We start from the raw sequence: 19,345 nt of genomic DNA, 5'->3' as shown, positions 1-19,345 counted from the left end.
TAATAGATACAAAAAAGGATCATTGATCTTTCCGTAATAGTAGCTCTTGGATTTTTATTTGTTTTAGAAGTTGAATAACAAAAGACATTAAAAGATGTCCATACAGCATTGACCTTGATGGCATACAGTTCAAAAATATGCTGTACTATATTCTGACCAAATATTTTAAAAGTAAAAATATTTGATTTCAAACACTTCGATAGATACCATATTATCGTTATTTGATTACTAAGAACATAAAAAAACACTTTCTCAATTTACCGGTTTATTCACATTTATCGTTGGAAGATTGTTTTGAGATGATATAGTGCTTTTCTTCTTCTTCTTTAAAATGATAGAAGATTGTACTTTGAATTTGAAATAGTACAAAATTAAAACATTTTTTTATGCTAGCTAAATGGCATTAAAATACTTTTTGCCAACGTCAAAGTAAAAGGTTCGGAAACGGACGCCAAGACAACAAAAAAGGAAAGGAAACTAGATCAAGAGTGAGTTAAGTTTGGAAGGATTACTATATATAAGAATGGGCTAAACTACTACATCATTTAAATAATTCTAGCAAAAATCACAAATTCTGATTTGTAAATTACCGGTTTTTTTCTAACCGTTATTTTAAATCATATTTTTTTCCAAATGTCAACACAACATTTATTTATGCCACAGTGAACGAGAAATTGATTTTCTATTTTGTGTTGTTAATCCAAATTACTCGCTACTATGCCTGTTTCATCGTTTTAATTTATTAGATAATATGTGGACTCAGTCGTAACAATAGTGGTATGGTGCGATACGTACTGGTAAAGTGAGAAATGGCGTACTGTGTTGGATCGAGTATCACGTCAAATTCGCGATTTGGTCAAATGATTGTTAGCAGTCGAGCCGTGGGGTGGTCTTTACGCTGCGTAGATTAGAGCCACTACATTCGCGAACTATCGAGTCAAATAGACTGTTGGACAATTATTGTGAAATGTTTCATTGAAGGACAGTGGCAATAATTTCTAGTCTAATTCTTATATTACCCTCTAGTTGATTTTTTTGTCGAACTGAAGATGTTCAGTGATTCGTACGAGCGGCGGCTGCTGCAGCAGTGCAGCCCGGTAAGCCGGAAGCAGTCTGTGCTGGTCCGGCCTGAGCCCATGGACAGATTTGTACCCTGCCGGATAGAACAAAATTGGCAGACTAACTTTCAAGGTAAGTTCTCAGGAATTTATCTGTCGAACCCTATATACATCCCAGTGATGGACATGATCTTCTGAAAGATGGTTTAAAACTTGGTGTAGTTGGGAATTCCATAATATCGAGCTTACGGTGCATAGGTAGTGAATCTTAAGTACATTATAATAAAGTGTCTAATGATAGGTACTTTTGTGTAGTTATCAATTAGGTCCCTAATTATAGCTTATTCATAATATTGATGAAATCATGGTAATATTTCTTTGACAATAATGCTAATTAGCACTTATTGCAGGTTGTTTTAAAAACAAATTAGCAACTGTATGTAAAAAATTTGCCTACCTGCAAAAATTTCAATTTCAAAAAAATTATTTGAAATTTACTAGAATGTTGTTTTTCCTCCTTGTACTGTACTGCTTGTACTTACAAAAGCCATTTTAGTAATTACTTTATTGACTTTTTCATAGTATTTTTCTAGCATAATATGTAGGTAGGTAGTTATATAAAGTAGGTTAGGGTACATTATCTACTCTTAGAGATGTTGATGAGATTGTTTTAATTTTCACGAGGTAGTTAATGATGTTTTTATTTTCATAATATACAGGTAAGTTATAATAAAAGCTTAAATGCGAGAGAGTAACACTAGGAATTTTAAATTATATGAATGAAATTGGGTCCCTGCAGCGAAGTGCCCAAGATGCTGGCAGCGTTCCTCCTTTGTATGGCTTTGCTAATGGGTTGAGCAAGGGAGCCCTCGGGTTTCCCAGACATTTATTAATTTTTAGTCTTCTAATTTTTCAATAAAATTTTGTACAGATGAAGGGCACTGGGACCCCATGGGCCAAGGGTTTAGACTCCAACGGCTGTAAATAGGTAGTAGGAGCTGAGATCCTGGTACTTATTACTTTTTATTCTTTCTGCCAGCTCAGCTGCGGAGCCAGCCTTCTTGCTAATGTGCTGGAGATGGGATGGGGCAATTTTCTAGATGTAAATAACATACATCTTTATATAAGGCTTTATTTAATGGCTTGAACATTAAAATACTATACATCCATGAACAATGTAGGAGCTTACTGTTTGTACATGTTGTACCCTTGGTATAATAAAGTTACATGTCATTGTACATCAAAAGTTCTTCTATTACATGAAAGTCTATTACGTGAATTACATATAAATGTGCAATGTTATGACTCTCCTTAAGTATAAAAAAGATATTATTTCATTTTATTTGTACAATATTTAAACCTTTCTCCTGAAAAGTTGTCATTTTGCAGATGTGATAATTCATTTCTATACCACTCCACCTACACTATAAATGGAACTAAAACTGTGACTAATAAGAAAATGTGCGCTTAACAATGTCCATAGGCAAAAAATACATTCCAGTTTGGTCACGCTTCAATCCCTGCCTGCCAGCGTGGATCTAGACACAATTGTGCGAATGTTTTTGTGTTCACACGTTAGACATGCAGAAGAAAAAACCTAGCATTAGCCTGGGAATCTGTGTAAAGCCATTGTAATTTTGCTATAAAAATGGTAATGGCTTCTTGTTTAATTTAGGGACAATATTCTTGTTTGTTATCTGTGTCTTTCTCAATTTTCAAGTCACTGATGTCTTGTTTGCATTATACAGTCAACAGCACATCAATTCACACTTTTGTTATAGTCCATTCGTTTAGGTACTTAACTAAATGCATACAATCTTGATACATCTTTTTATTGAAACATAATAACATGCTTTACAAATCAATAGGTATAAAAATAGGCAAGCAATTGCATATGAAGCTAAGTATTTGTATTTGAAGGTAAGTAAAAATCATTTTATAAATGTGTATTTCATTAAATAGACATCTCAAGATTGTAAGATTGTTTACATTTAGTTAAGTACCTAAACAAATAGACTATAGAATACCATCTCCAGTGGAACACAACAAGATCCATCAATGTGTAGCTTGACGTCTTCATTCATTGGCATCATCATCCTATTTAAGAGCCAGGCTTTTGTCAGTGTAGCCTCCTCATGGTTCAAAGCCAGCTTCTTGACCTCCTAATAGCTGCTCACTTTGATCTTCTCCTTTATATGTTCTCTATATGCCTTTCTTGGTCTTCATCTCTTTTCCCTTCTACCTTCACCTCAATTATCACTCTCTCAAATTCGTCATTATGTAACAAATGTCCAAATATTTTCCCCCTTCTGTTCTCTATCAGTGGCAAAGGATCCATAAGACAATTCTCATCGGCTTACTCACATATGCAAATTGAGTAGATGGTATTGAATGGAAAATGTTTCATATTGCTGCATTTTCTGCGTACCTTCTAACCAGCTTCCCTTCCCGAGGTATCCAACCTTTGCCACTACTTCTAATCTTCTTTTGTAACTTTATTTACTAATCTACTAAAAAAATCACACCTTTTACACATTTGTATTGAATGTACTTTGTTAAAATCTATTCTAAGTAAACATAGAATATCTATTGGCGTGACTTGAACTTTACGTAGATGTACTCTATAAGATCTCACCCATAGACAGAACGCAATGTTTTTCTATGTCACTTTTATACTTAAGTCATAGAAAAAACGCTATTTTTCATTTACTTTGTCATGTCTATATAAAAAATTTTAGTGAAAATATCTAATATAATAAACCAATCATAAAAAATAGATCACTGGCTTCCAATCATAAAGTCATGTTCCAAAAGTTATTTTCTTTTTGCTCGTTTAATGTTACAATGGCAATGATTCTGGCAAAATTTTAAATCAACCTGTAATGATAGGCTACGTACCTGACATTGCGTATTTTTTTCTATTGTCTTTGTATGGTAGCTGGAAGATTTTTTATTGTCTACTAAAATCGATGTAATTATTGTACAGTTGCAATTTTCATCTGAGTGATATTGTTCATGGCATAATAATATCCAATGTTAGATATACCTGTTTTTAAATAAAAATAGTAAATACGAACATTTGGAACAGATTGAAATTGAAAACGCTTGACGGAAATTGGATGGAATCCAATAAACCGGATTCATCCCCTAATTAGGTAAAAGGTATGAATAATATTTACTTCAAATTTGAATGGAACCACTTCTTTGGTACCCCCTTTCGAGCAAAAAAGAATAATCGAAATTGGTACATAAATGACGGAGTAATCGCGCACACACACACACACACACACATATAACACAAAAAAAAATCGGTCGAATTGAGAACTTCCTCCTTTTTTGAAGTCGATTAAAAATAGTTAACAACTCTATTATCGAATTTCTTGCGGGGCTACATTATCTTTCTAGAATTACGAAACGTTCACTTAACAACATAATAAAACAAGTCTAATTGCTAATTACCGTGTTTTACCAAACCTAACGTTTGACTTGTATCAGTTTCAACACAAATTAATTAATTACCACGTAGCCTGTATATTATTTTTATTATATATTTATATTGTTACAATAATTACAAAGTTATTTGTGGCTATTAAAATTATTGAGTTGTATCAAATTGTAAAAAGATAATTTATTATGGAAACGCATATATAAATTTGTAATATCGTCGATTTAGAGTGAACACCTCGTGTGTGATTTCTATGTAATTTTACATTTAATAATACATTTGAGCAAGAGGTTTATAAATTTTCCTTCAACAAAAATCAGTAAAAACGAACTACTTATGTGAAAACGCGTATGCGAGGTTTTCTCTCTAAGGCACTTTGCGTTGTCGTCCGTACGTATAAAGTTTCTTCAAAAATAAAGTATCTTCAAAAATGATTCCGTTTCTCAGTTGTCTTCAGCTTAAAAAAAGCAGACAAATTGAGACTCGCCGTAAAACTGCAGTTTAAAAAATGCTACATAAATATACACCTTATTCGGAAGAATTCGCCAAATAAATTTATTTCCCGAGCCGTAAGGTAAAAGTTGTAATAATTTAAAAGAACAGAGGTCATTAGCAAAGGCAAAATGCGAGTAAATCAGAGCCCTTAGAAACAATGGCCTATTTGCAATTCATAAACTCCACGGTTGGCTACCTGTGTGTTTTGTATATAAATTGAAAAATAACTCCCAACTTATTTTTTTTAATAAGTAGAAGATTATTGTTAAACGCTTTACTTTAAATTTGTCTATACAGTGTCTATAAAGTTGGCGCTAAAATTTTAAGGGCTTTAGACTCCAGTCAAGATATAAAACGGACAATTAGACTTATAATATTTCTCTAGATACATTTAAATTCACACAAATACCTGGGTCAAAATGTGTTCATTTTAAAGTACGAAATCGGCTTCTTGACTGGTACTTGGAGCTGTACAATTCCTACTACATAGATTTACAATGGAACAGGAAATAATTAGGTTTTGAGATATGTAGGTAGGATTGTTTCGATTAACTTAAGTGTATAGTGTTAATAATCTCAGTACAGAGTACTAAAAAATCGACCTCAAAAGAACGTGGAATTACGTTCACTATTACACGGGACTTGACACAGGAGATAATAAAAATCGGTTCTCACTACTCAAAGTATATTGAGTGAGAAAAACGCCTTCAATTAAAGAATAGCAAAATCAACAATTAAAATACTTGCTCCTTATACTAAAATTTAGGCGCCATTTATAAAAATGTATGTGTGAACAGCCACCCCTAGAGGTGGATGATTTTCTTCAAAATTATATGGGACCACTATGGAGGTACTCTCTTTCCAACAAAAAAAGAATCATAAAAGTCGGTTCACAAATACCGCGTAACATGCATACAAAAAAAAGACAGTCGGATTGAGAACCTCCTCCTTTTTTGAAGTCGGTTAAAAATAGACTGTATATTTTTATTATTAAGAAATTTATTCAAATCTCAGTAGGCGCGTGTATGTCGTGATTCTTCGTCGTCGATTAATTCTTAAAATTAAAACGTTCTGTCGTTCTCCGTCCGTCATCCGTCAGGAACAATTAAGGCTTATCCATACATATCTGGGACGTGTCCGGGCCGACGCCGGGACGGGCCCGGACGGAGTTCATACAAACTAGCACGGCCCGTCCACGTCCCGGGCACGGCCCTGATGTGTGTGGATAGTCCTTTACTGTCAAATAAGTAATACTCCACCAAATTAAAATACAATGCCAAATATTATTCGCATCATGCGTCTTTTCATTACTTATTTGACATTAATTGTTTCGGACAGTTCACAAAGACACGTATACCTGAAAGTTAGTAAAATGTTGTCCGAAAAGTCATGCGTCGTCGTAATGAAAAACCGCTGTAAAAGATTTTTGCGAATGTATCTATGTACTTACGTTTATTTTGAAGTCCTACTTTATCGTCTCGCTTTTTGCGCTACTTTCATAGCCATAGACTTGTATGTATATGTATTACGACTTGTATTACCGAGAAATACATCTTATTTACATACACTATTTATAGCGCAGTGCTACATAAATTTGCATTTCTGTAGTTTTTTGTTGCCGGGTTTCAAAGGAAGCGCACAATAGCGTGCTCGTGCCAAGATTCCTAGTTTAAAATCTCTCAAGCATTAAACTAAGAGGCTTGCGTGCTTTCGGGATCAAAGCCCAGGGTTAGGGCATTCACTTTGTAATAAAATGCATTATTTAATTAGTGCCAGCTCATACTATTTTATTTTACATGCTGCCACTTGATTTTAGACATCGTTAGCGTCAATTTTAGCCCAGTACACGGAACATTACTTCTTAATCGACTTACAAAAAAGGAGGTTCTCAATTAGATTGTTTTTTTTGTATGTATAGTTCCTGAACCGATTTTGATGATTCTGTTTTTGTTAGAAAGAGGATATCTCATTTAAATTCTTTTTTTGCTTACGGTAAACGAAATTTCTGACAATTCAACTAGACGAATCACTATTGATGGGGTAAATTTACAGGAAAGCTTTTTGTTTTACGGAAATTAGTTTAAGGGTCAATACGTTGAACAAGCCTGTAATTAATGCCTGCATACACGCATAATTTACAAAGGGACGGACATCCTGATTGCACCCATTTTATTCGTATGCTAAATAGGACTCGGCTGCTCGACCTTAGGTCAATTGGAAATTAAAGCGAATTATGTCTAATTCTAATTCCATAGCGGTAGAATACAGTTTGTATTTCCTGGGTGTTTTATTTATCTTTTCGTGATTTTGAACATTCCGCGTAGTACAGATACGTTATCTTTCTTGAGAAAAATTTCACACAATAGATACTTTACATGAGCGTGAGTGGTCTACCACAACGTCCCTGCAAATGAACGAACTCTGTTTGAACATTTAATATAGGTGTCTAATAACGTCAAACAAGCGCTTTTTAATTAAACAAAAGACAATTGATGCGACATATTTACAAATATTTTATTAGGAAATAATTCCTGACCTCTACAAGTTTGTTTAACAGCTTCGTTCTCTTATCTCTGGTTAAAAATACAGAAATGCAAATAAAGATAGCTTTTGCAACCTGTGCGCTTATGCGATAATGATAATCGTATATGAAAAACACACATCGTGTATGCTATATGCAGTAATCTTTATACAGTAAGATTTGTTCGAGTTTACTTCTAGTACACGGACGGTCGAATCGCTGTTAGATACATTTACAACAGAACCGGAAATCATTATTTTATTGGAATATCTCATCCTCAATAATACAGTGACAAAATTCAAAAAGTGACGTATTTGGGACACTAAAGAAAATATACGTGAAAAAAAAAATCATCCGAAGTAAGAGTAATATATCTTTTTCATATCATACAGAATATTTACAGATATATTTGGCACACCCAAATGTCTTATTAAGCTGGTGTCACATGCATTTTTTTAATCTACTTTTTCAGCTTAAAAATGTTACTCATTGAATTTGTTTGTATATAATTTGTATACTGTTCAGAGTATAAACAAATTCAGTCTCCAGCAGACGCCTAAATCTGTTGACACTTTTCATAACTTGAGCAGATAGTCGATTAATTTTAACCGATTTGCTATAACTGCAAAAGGTATAAGGAAACTTGCTATTCTGGGGACAGGAGAAGAAAAAATTTTATCGGCAAGCCAAGGTATTAGCCAGCAGATAGTGGAAGTTAGCAGGCCGTATGCGCCGTAGATAAGACCATAGATGGGGTAGAAGGGTCTTTTAGTGGAGGTCAAGAGAAGAGTACAGAAGCGTCAAAGTGGCGGAGAAAAATTAGATGAGGAAGGCACAGACGGAAAGTATGACGTGCATTGGAAAGGACCTACTGAATACCAAGTTTTTGGTTGGATAGCAGTTGAGTTCGAAGGTAGTTCACACTTACTAAGATATATTCGTGAAATTGCATCAGAAAAATCTTGCGTCTTAGAAGTCATATTCTGTTAACACCCTATAACTATCTTAAAACAATATTGTATTGGACTTAACATACAATATATTTTTATGCATTTTCGCTTACTGTAAAACCAATATCATGCTATGAAAGATGTCCTACTAAACTATCACTTCAGACAAATTACTTGACTTTTGATAAGATACTGCTATCGGACGATTAATGACACAAAAAGTTAAAATGCGTGGTTATGCCGCTGTCGTTTTGTATTACAAACTTTTTAATTTATACCTGTAATTTTGACCTCATCCTTTTCAAGGATATCCTCAATCTGGTGTGTAATTTTTTAATTTTCAATTTTTTTGTGCAATTCTATGATGGTAAATCTGATTTTTGTTGCAGTACATTTCAAACTACGCATATAGTAGTAGTACTGTTCATTTTATCTTAAGTTCAAAGAATGCGCGACGTTGTTTCTATTTATAAAGAACTGCACTCAGAAGTAATAGGTTTGGTTTCGTGATCTGCTTTTTTAAAATGACGTTATACGATTTTATGACTTCTGCGAGAAAGGAAATGAAACTATTTTTTCTGGATCTAAATCGCGTAGATATGTTTATTTTTTTAGACAAACCAACGTCTCGGGCCTTTTACAAGTCCCATCGTCACGGGTGACGTTTTATTTCCAATGTGCAACAATCGCGTAAACTTAAGAATTATTTGAGAAAAGTAAAAAGTGTATCTCGACTTTAAATATAGTAAAACACAAACCACGTTGAATAGATTCTTACAGGTTCACGTTACGGGTTGTTGTGACCTATTCTCGGTTTCGTAATGTCTGTATGACCTTGTTTTTCTCGGTTACTACACACAAGTAATCATATTAACGTTACCCGCTTGCATTTGCTTCAAACATCATTAATGCAGCTGTGTAAACCATCAAGTCCTGGTATTTGCGTGTGGGCGATTGCATATTTGCAGTTGGCAAATTAACACTTTCGGCACACAAAGTGCAAGTGACGTTTTGCCATATTTAGCGCAATTCGTGTATTTTTTTCTGCAACTTTGCTTAGGCATTCCTCGATGTTTTGTTAAGATAACATGGTTTTTATCTCGTCATTGTGGTTACATAAACATCCTTTGTGGCAAATCGTAGTGTTCAGTGAAATCTTAACATGGTTCAACAGTATATCACATAGTTGAACCTTTTTTCCCCATTTCTCTTTAAACTTCACTTACATGTACAATTGTGCGTATGTGCAGAATCGTCGCCTAAATTGTTGCTATTGTTAAGTATGATTTTTTAGTTCCTGTCAGAATTAATGTAAACTCAATTGGACGTAACGTTAAATATACATATTTCACTTTATGAAATTTGAAGAAACTGATTCAATGAGGCCATTTCAGGGTTTATGACTTGAAGTCTCCACCCACATGCTAGGCAATGACCAGCCTTCAACCTGATCAGCTGGGACGGTGATCTCACCTGACAATTATCCAATGTTTGCTTTACCATCGATCTCGAAGATCATACTATTGCTGATATTCATGATTACCGATTTACTGCTTTTACGGGGTTGAGAAATGATCATCTATCGCCAAAAGATATTATGAAATTCAAGAGGATGACGAATATATTGTGGTTTAATTGTGTCCTTGGAATCCGAATCCTAATAATTTTCTACCGATCAACAGACTGATTTTTGTATACCTATGTAAAAATACCGACACTTTTAGTAAAGCACGTTCTGTCTTTCTCCGAAGTCAATGCACCTATCAGCTGTGTCAAGCACCGCAGCAACATGTTTTTTTCCCTTTCGCTTTAGGGACAATTTCCGACAAAGTTGCAAATGAGTCCCATATATTGACCTGAAATCACGTAACAGAAGCGACATTTTTGACCCTTCGGTTGTTTTACCTGTTTTGCAGATTTTATAACTTTCGATATCGACGCGAAAGACAAATAAAAGCGGCTTGATGTTCTCGTCGAATTTCATTTTTGAGGATAGACATTCAATCAGCTGGTCAATGATGTCATTGAATATCTTTGCGTTCAATGGTTCGGACATTAGTTTTTTTTTATACTTACCTGATTCGTTTACATGTCTAGACATGCCTCTTATGAGTGAGACCAGCTTTCGCCCGTCACCAACTCACATTAATCAGTTGCTTACGGATAATGGTGTGTTGCTCTGTAATTGGAAATCATTGGATGGCACTATCGACGTTAGATGGAGATTGGGCTACTGATTGTGAAAAGCGTAAACTAGTAGCAGCAATTTCCTAGTTGCTTTTGTCCACATTATTATTAATAGTGGCGACTGTAACACAATACGATCGCCGTATATTTCTGATTCAACCAGTAATACAATCCTCTTAGCGCAGTTATTTATTATCGAACATTAATCGTGTACATCATCGACAGTCTTTGTCACGTCTCTGTTTTATAGAGCCTCTTTAATTATTGACTTATCTGAGATTCGGCAAGTCTCATCGCGATTTTAGCAAGTTTTTTGGTCATGATTTGGTGACTCAATGCTGTCTAATAGACGTTTTATTTAATGGTTTCCGTGTTATATGCAGCTGTCGAGTTTTCTTTTTTACAATTTATACATCGATGTTCTTCTCATCGATGCTAAATCTAATTGTACGTACATGACTTGCTAAGATAGCTGTACAACGAATCTCCGTCAATGGCTCATTTGCGTTGAATTTTTTCAAGCACTTCCAAAGTGATGTATCGGTTAATTTCCCTATTGCTAGCTTGATTATTATTAATGAGGAGTTTTGAACTTCGTATTTAGTAAATGCTAAATTTACCTATGACCCTGGTAACTTTGAAATATATTTTGTTCATAAACTTAGAAATTTCAGAAAACAATGAGAGCCAAATTGTTTAACAATTGTTTAAAAAAGCATGCGGTAAAAAAATGTTCCACGTCTAGCGGTTCTTTTATGGGCCTCTTGAGGAGTTGCAAGTCAATAGCGTTGTCGCTATAGACTTAGCACCTGGCTGTGAGCAGTTACACGAACAAACAATACCCCAAATTGCCGTGTTTGCTGTCTTACGCCAGCACTGGCCTTATTCTGGGCCTCAATCAGTAGTCGCCCAAATGAATGTGAAATCTAACTCAATACGTCTTGTATTATTGCCACCTACTGAACGGTAGCCCGCGCTAGCATTCTAAGGTGTGATCTCCTTATCCAACTCGATTTCTAATGTCACAAACGCCAATAACAAATTATTATCGTTATAAATATTGACATTTATACTTTTTGTTCTATACTATCGATCACAAAGGCTTACTTCTTAATTCTAGACAAGGTTCATGGTTTATTTAGTTGACGACGACTTTGTATTATCGTCTATTGTCAATTGTCACAATGCAATACATTTTATGTGATTAATGCTCCGCACAAAAGGCATTGTAGTTTCTCTGAATGTAATTGCTATTTTTTTTGTGTCGACACAAAAACTCTTGAGACCTGAGCTAGAACATAAATCAGTTGTCAACATGTCAATTTTACGCCAATGGCAGACAATATTGAGCAATCAGTAGACGTCAACTTAGTACTTCCTGTATCTGTCTTCATCTACATCTGATTAACCCCGACAAACGTTTACTATGCACGTAATTTATAGCTAGACTTCCACAAAGACAATCATTCAGTATTTGGTTATAAGTAAAAATTTATAAAACTTTTTCAAGCAAAAAGGTTTGATCACGACCTCATCTATGTGTTAAGTAATGAGCCACGTTTTTGGTTCAATGCACTCACGAATCTTCATTTTGCTGAATACCTAACACCGTGACGATGAATTCGTTTATGGCTTATTAATAGTAATGCTTGTGCGATTTGTCTGTTTGGACTTTGCTGGATTATCTTGTCTAACTTATCACCTAGTGCTAATGTATTTGTTAATCGACTCTTAGGTAAATTTTTTAGTTAAGAATTTTAAAATGTTCGTATTTACGCCCTTGGTTTTGACGTTTTGAACACAAACTGAAACGGCTTTATTGCGCACGTTCTGCTTAGTGCGGTTCAACGTACTATATTTAGGTTCTCGGAGTTTTCCGTTTTCCATAGCGTTTTGAATACCGTTGTCTTCTTTACTTGAATCTTCTTAGAACAATTCACAACAAAAATGTTAATTTCTTTGAAACATATTCTTTTGAAATTCATTCTTCCAACATGTTTATTTTACACAAGTGTTTCTTACAAATCCCTGCCTCCGTGGCCGAACGGTTACCATGCTGGTCTACCACGCAGAGGTTGCGGGTTCGATTCCCGGGGCTGGAGAAATATTTCTATGGCCTACATTTATTTCTCTCGTGAGTTTGGGTGTAATTTGTGGCTATCTGTGTGTGTCCATGGCACTCGTGTTACAGTGTTACCATAGTGTGGGGCTATGAGTGTATGCGTTATTTAAATTCACGTGTAACATCTTTTACGCAAATATACGAAAGGACAACTACATCAAATTCAATCAACTTTGATGTACATATCTGTAAGTTTATATTGCTCTTGAAATTTATCAAAGTTGAAAGTGTTCACAGCGTTTTGAAATCTTATTCACCAGTTTTTCAAGTTGACACTAGGATAACTATATTAATAAGTCTCACAAAACATTTGCGTTATGTATTTGCGTATGATGCATAGTTTGGTTCAAACGACCTTCTACTGCACTTGGATTGTTTTGAAAAACAAACATGACCCAAGTTTTTCAACAATAATAATTGTAAAAGCGTTGCGTTACTGTAAATGTCCACGGGTCACGCGATAACGATATAATCGATAAAGTGCATTTTATACAAGTTGAGAATATACTTATTGTTACATTTAGTTTGAATGAAGAGCCACTGTTGTAAGTGTGTATTAAGAAAGAGGTGAAGGAACCTGTCAAACGAGATGCAATATGCATTAGACTACTTGGAATGCAAACAGTGCAATTTTGTACCGTTATTGATCTAGACGTAGACGGAGGTGTATTTTCTAAGACTTGTTGTTTTATATATTGATAATCTTTCCGTGTATTGAAATTAGACTAGAAACACATCGCTTATTTGGTGTTACATGACGTAATTATTATTTTGCCTCACTTCGATATTATCAAAGTTGTCTTGGTTAAAACTCACCTGAAGTAAAGTCCAGACAGCCCAGTCAAGTTTAGGTTCTTGCTGTTACACGAACACTAATTTATTTTTACTTTTCTTAAACCGTTGTTCATTGCATCTGTTAGTTATCATGTTAGGATTTTCCTGCTGGTGGTTAAAAGTTATTAGAATAACCTGACGCATTTGCTTGGCTCTTTTGTATGTTTGCTTTATAATGTGGTAAACATTTATCGGTATAGTAGTTCTAATTACAAATCGATTACTTAACGGAAACTTTACACGTGGAAGACCGTTTGACCTACTTATTCATTTCTGCTATGTATTAGTATCTTCCTTGTAAACATATTGCTTTCCACTGTAAAATTTACCATTAATTTCAATCCACTCTAAACGATCAAACGCTTTGAAGTGTTAGGTAATGTAAGTACTTCCTCAAGGAGCGTTTCTAGGTTCCATGTTTATCAAAGTAGTAAAGTAGCAGGAATATTTGTAAGTACGTGCTTATTTCCCACTCAACGTACCCTGGAAACAGTATTTAGGTTAACTTACAATTGCGTGTACGCACCTGTAGCCAATGCGTTGTTTTTATTAGGCATTAGCCAGTGTGTTGTATTGAGTATTTCAGGAAATGCCTATTAATATTGCGGACTTGTTCCTGAATTGTCTATGCTACTATGTTGGAAATGCGAACAGGTTAACAATGTTCATAGGTAAAGGAACCTTGTTTGCCTGTATTTGAAGGTATCTGATATGCAGTCGCTATATTATTCAAAGAAAATGTTTTTTTCTTATCATTTGTGGTTATTATTTATACTATCTTTAATAATGGAACATGCCAAGCTACGCTATGCTTTGCGTTATGGGTACAGACCAACGGCTACAAGTGTCTTTGACTTACAAAAAATACCGTTCCCTTTTTTACCTGCTAAAACGATTAGATTACTTCAGTCAAGTCTGTGACACACTTTTGGTGCATTGCAGTTTGGTTGTTATCATTATCACTGCTTTTGATTTCTTCCTTATCTTTACCTTTTCCAGCAATGTGCTTTTTACTCCGGAATTTTGAGTCATCAGTGAACATAGCAAACTTACTCTTTCTTTGATTTTACGTTTAAGTACTGCTTCATCTTCATAGACTTCATATAAATGAATTCTGCGAAACGACGTAAATATGACTAGAATTTAATATTCGTATAGATTCAAATAATTTACGTTCACGTAATTTTGTAAGTGTTCCATATATTCAATTCAGAAATTCAGGCCAATTTGAAACCATTCTCTTGCGAATTGGATGTGGGCAGAAACGTAGGTGGACTCCGAGGAAAATACATTTAAAGGCGGACCTTCGATCTGATACACTAAAACCAGCTCTAATTCCTTGGTATTCAGTGTATAATGCTGACAGCGAGGATGTGGACGAATTTGGAAGTAGAATTAATTAGACAGACATAGGCAGGCAGTTGTCACGTAGATTGCCAAATGCGGACTATGTATAACGTCGTCAACGCCTTGTATGGACCGTCCCTCAGGATGTAATGTGATTGAACTCAGGTAGAGACGCGAACCGAGTTGTTCAAACAGCCGATCGTGTAATTTAATCGGTTTTATTAGTTATAGTAGCTGAAATTAATGCGTAAGTCTGATAGCTTTCAACAAGTTTAATTGCATTATTAATCGGCATACGCTTGAACACCTCATTGCAAAGAAATGAATTTTAGTGCAGTATAAATAATTAGAATGTGTCACGGAAACAATATCAAGTGTTGAAGTTCCGATTAGAAGTTATCGATTAACTGCCAAATCAATTTATTCAACACACGTATCGAAGAACCAAAATTGGTAGTGGGTAACAATTGAATTCAATGCTTATATTTATAAAGTTTTCGTAATGCACTTCCGACCTCTGTACGGGAAGTGCACTGACCTTAAACCAAGACACCAAATTTCGTAACTTGCTTCAGTTTTATCAATTTTCTGTTAAGATAATAAACTATAATCAGAATAATTACGTTTTCGGTCGCGTTTGCTTTTGATAAATTTAATAACTTGGTGTACGGTACTTACGAAATGATTTGTTTTTTGTTAGTACACAGTGGACGTACTATGACCATAATAACTTCTTAGAAAGCTTTGTGCTAGAAGGGAATAGAAGCCGTTATTTTCGAATCGTTATTAGCGATAACTCTTAGAGATTGTTTTATGTTATCTATAGTTTCCTTGGTAACGATATTATTTATCGCAAATCACGTGTCTTGGGTACATGAGTAGATTACTGCACCTAAGTATAACAAAAGTGAATGGCTCAATTTACATTGTCGCTGAATGGAATGGAAGGAATTTTTTGTATTCATTGTACTCGATACGAGCCGAAAAACAGATCGCACATCTTTCGGATAATTCGTATTTACTTTGTACGTTACACAATTGATAAAGTTTTTTATGCTATGTTCAATTTCGTTACTAAAAAACGCTTCATTCCCTTCCGCAGTAATATAAATCGTGCTTATCAACTTGGAAATTACAAATCGACTTGCTGTAGCTCGGAAGTTCTATGAATCAACATCTAAGTAGTGTTACCTTACAGTGTAAGGCTTACACTATACTACACTGACTCACAAAGGGATGTTACAGCTGTTGAGTCAGTATATCTGTGCTCGTCAATAAAGACCGTACGGAGAAAAGTATTTTTGACTATCTCTCCCGTGAAGTTCCGTGGTATGCGAATGTCCTGACGATAAGTGGATGACGAATTGAAATGTCTGTTTATTTAAAACATTCGTCTTTGAAGTTGATTATTTTAGGAATGTATATAGGCATTTCAAATAATATTTCAATATTTTCTTTTGGAAGTGACGTCCAAAAATCAATCTTATCTTTTTCAAGACATTTATCAATAGACGCAGGTTTCTCTTATTTTGTGCTTTATGGACACTATATTTTCTGTTGTTATTGAGTATTATATAATAATATGTATGTAATTATATTTTAAGTGTTATATTTATTTTTATTGAATATCGCGATGTTTTTACTACTATGATATTCATGTGTTTTGCGAGTGCTATGTACGTACACCATAGATAAATTACTATAGAGGCGTTTTTATGTCCTTTCAATATCGTATCATTACTATTCAGAATTGACCCGAATGCAACTTACCTACGGACACAATGAATATTAAACCAGAGCACTAAAACCTCTTTCAGAGCCACATGGCCAAAACAAAGATTTGCAAACCCACATTTATATAAATGACAAACCAGAGAAGTCTGTCCACGTCAATTTATGTCACCGAGAAGAATCATTATTCTAAATATTGTTACGATAGGAGTCATGGCTAATAACTTTGTTTTTTTTTTTCGTGACACGCGCCGTCAGCACATGGGGGGCAGACGCGCGTGCGCATCGAAATAACTATTTACGGGCGTCTAATAGTAGGTTAATCAAAACGTGAGGTTTCGTCGAGGTGATGAGTAAATAATCCCAAATGTACTATAATTATCTATTGGTTGGCTTTGTTTATGGTTTGCGTCTATTGTTTTCATACAATAGCAAATGATTGATGATGTTATTTAATTTGATTCTTCGTGCCAAATAAATATGGTTTGTAGTATTTTCCTTCTCGTCACGTTTCTTTTTATTCTTATTATTAAAGAAACGAAAATTTGGAAGGTTTCAAACAGACCTAAATCAATAAGATCAGATCATGTCAAAAATCTCAACCGATCATGCTTTAAGAAAACTATAGTCTTCCTTATACGGTTCTGACAATACCTTATGCTTTTATTCCAAATAATCTGTCACTAATAACAATTTATTCCTTTTCAGCGATACGTCGCGGATCAGAAAACCAGCCTGCAAAGAAAGCAAGAGGCGACGGAGGGGGAAACGAGACAGGGGGGAGTAGAGACCATTTGGCATATGGATGTCTACTGAGAAACGAGCTTCTTGGAGCTCAGATTGAAGAACTTAGAGGGCCACCAGCAAATTGTGCCGATGGAAACAGAGCAGCTTTGGGTGCTGTTCAATTAGCATCAGCTGCTAAGGCTGCGGTGGCGTATTCCCCGCCGGTCTTCAGATTTAGAGCTCCAGCTCATAGTGCTGAGGTAAGTCTTTCGGAGTAATTCCCTTGTTTCCCATTTAGGTTTTTTAGGAATTTTGTACTTAATAGAAATAGAAACCATTTATTGCAACGCCCCATTATTAAAAAAAACATTAAAAGTCATATAAATAAAGACAAAAATAACACAAAAACAACGTGGCAAACACACACACTTTGCACAACCATTTTTACCACATAACTTGTTATTATACTGTCATGTGTTCCGCTGTGGCATATGCAAAATGATCTCATTCAGCTAAAGCCACAGCCGAGAATAGGCTGTGACGCTGGTTTTACTTCAATAGACACAGCGTAGATTTTGATGGTTATGAAATGTAATGAAAATATTTTTTTATCTATATAATAAATATTATAGTATTTAAAAAGAAAACGTATTGATTAGTTTAACAGTTTGTTGAAATAACATTGAACAATAATTTTAATAACCTAACCTCAGTAGAGAGTAATAAAAAAACCGACCTCAAAAGTCATTCATCCCCCAGTTTACCACCCTTAGAGGTCGAATATTTTCTTCCAATTTAAATGGGACCACTTCTGAGGTGCCCTCTTTCCAACAAAAAAGAATCATCAAAATATACTCCCATAGATAATAGCAATAACTCGCGCTTCTATGCCGTTCTCGCGCAATTCGCGCCTTATCGTCGTAGGCCTAGCGGAATAGCATTATCTCGCCCTTTATATCGCTCTCACGTTAGTCGCGCCCTGTCGTGCTATCCCTACAGCCACAGAAATCGTAAAGACTTTTGCGCCTACAGCAGTTACTATAGCTACGTATTTTGAAAATGTTTTTTTGTAGGATGCCAGACGCGTTAATAACAGCTAGAAACTAGATAACACCCTGTACTATGGGTATAGTATAAGAGTATTCTTTTAAAAATACTCTTTTATATGCATAAGGTAATTTTACAACATTAACAACCTCGCAGGACTGTATTACTACTATTTGTGCCATGACTTTTATTTAGTAATTCATATGATTTGACTTTCGTACAAATATAAAAAAAAATGGATCGCTCTAAACTGTGATAACTTAGTGCGGTAACAAAAGATGATGAAGAGAAAGAAGAAGCGCTAGCATAAATACTAGTTCAATGCCAACGCTTGTACCTGGTTATATATTCGATGGTAAAAAGTCATGGAACGAAGGTGTTGTTTATGATGTTACTAATATAGTCCTGGGAAGTTTTTAGTATTTTACAAATTACCCTGTATAGATTTGAAATTTAAATAACGTTGCGTTTATTTTAAGCACATCATTCATTACATTAAATTTATGTTAGTAACTTCAATTACCATCGTACCCTTTTTATAATTTCTAATTACATACTTATTTAGTATAATGCCATCCAAAAGGGTCTTTGAGTTAAAATTAACGAAGGCTACAGGTTCACAAAAAGGATGGCGATTAAAAATTATATCCCTTTCCACATTCCTGTCGACCTTTTCACGATTATATTCAATTTATACGAATTAATTCAAATCCTCTTTAATTTCAATCAGAAAAGCATTCGCTTACCCAAGTCATAAAAAAAAAGCTTTCAAAGTACTTGAATAAGAATCTTACGTCGTAAACAGTAAGCTCAAAATCAGTTAAGATTATAATGTTATTTTTGCGTTTTTTATTACATCTAATTGAAAGTTATTGTTCATGC

General features: G+C 34.7%; 1 protein-coding gene across 1 annotated transcript in view; it reads left to right on the top strand.

Annotated features, from left to right (window-relative positions):
* The first annotated feature begins 698 nt into the window (after window positions 1-698).
* Window positions 699-19,345, top strand: part of LOC113233259 (fizzy-related protein homolog) — a 45,842-nt gene continuing 27,195 nt past the window's right edge. Inside the window, exons 1-2 of the mRNA XM_026468314.1 lie at window positions 699-1,191; window positions 17,399-17,676. Of these exons, the coding sequence (XP_026324099.1) occupies window positions 1,050-1,191; window positions 17,399-17,676 (420 nt within the window). The 5' untranslated portion in view covers window positions 699-1,049. The remainder of the gene's footprint in view (window positions 1,192-17,398; window positions 17,677-19,345) is intronic.

This window comes from Hyposmocoma kahamanoa, unplaced genomic scaffold (genome assembly GCF_003589595.1).
Source record: "Hyposmocoma kahamanoa isolate Upper Pololo Valley unplaced genomic scaffold, ASM358959v1 78, whole genome shotgun sequence".
Taxonomy (NCBI): Eukaryota; Metazoa; Arthropoda; class Insecta; order Lepidoptera; family Cosmopterigidae; genus Hyposmocoma; species Hyposmocoma kahamanoa.
The sequence above is the reverse complement of the archived record's forward strand: the minus strand, read 5'-3'. Positions and strand labels throughout refer to the sequence as shown.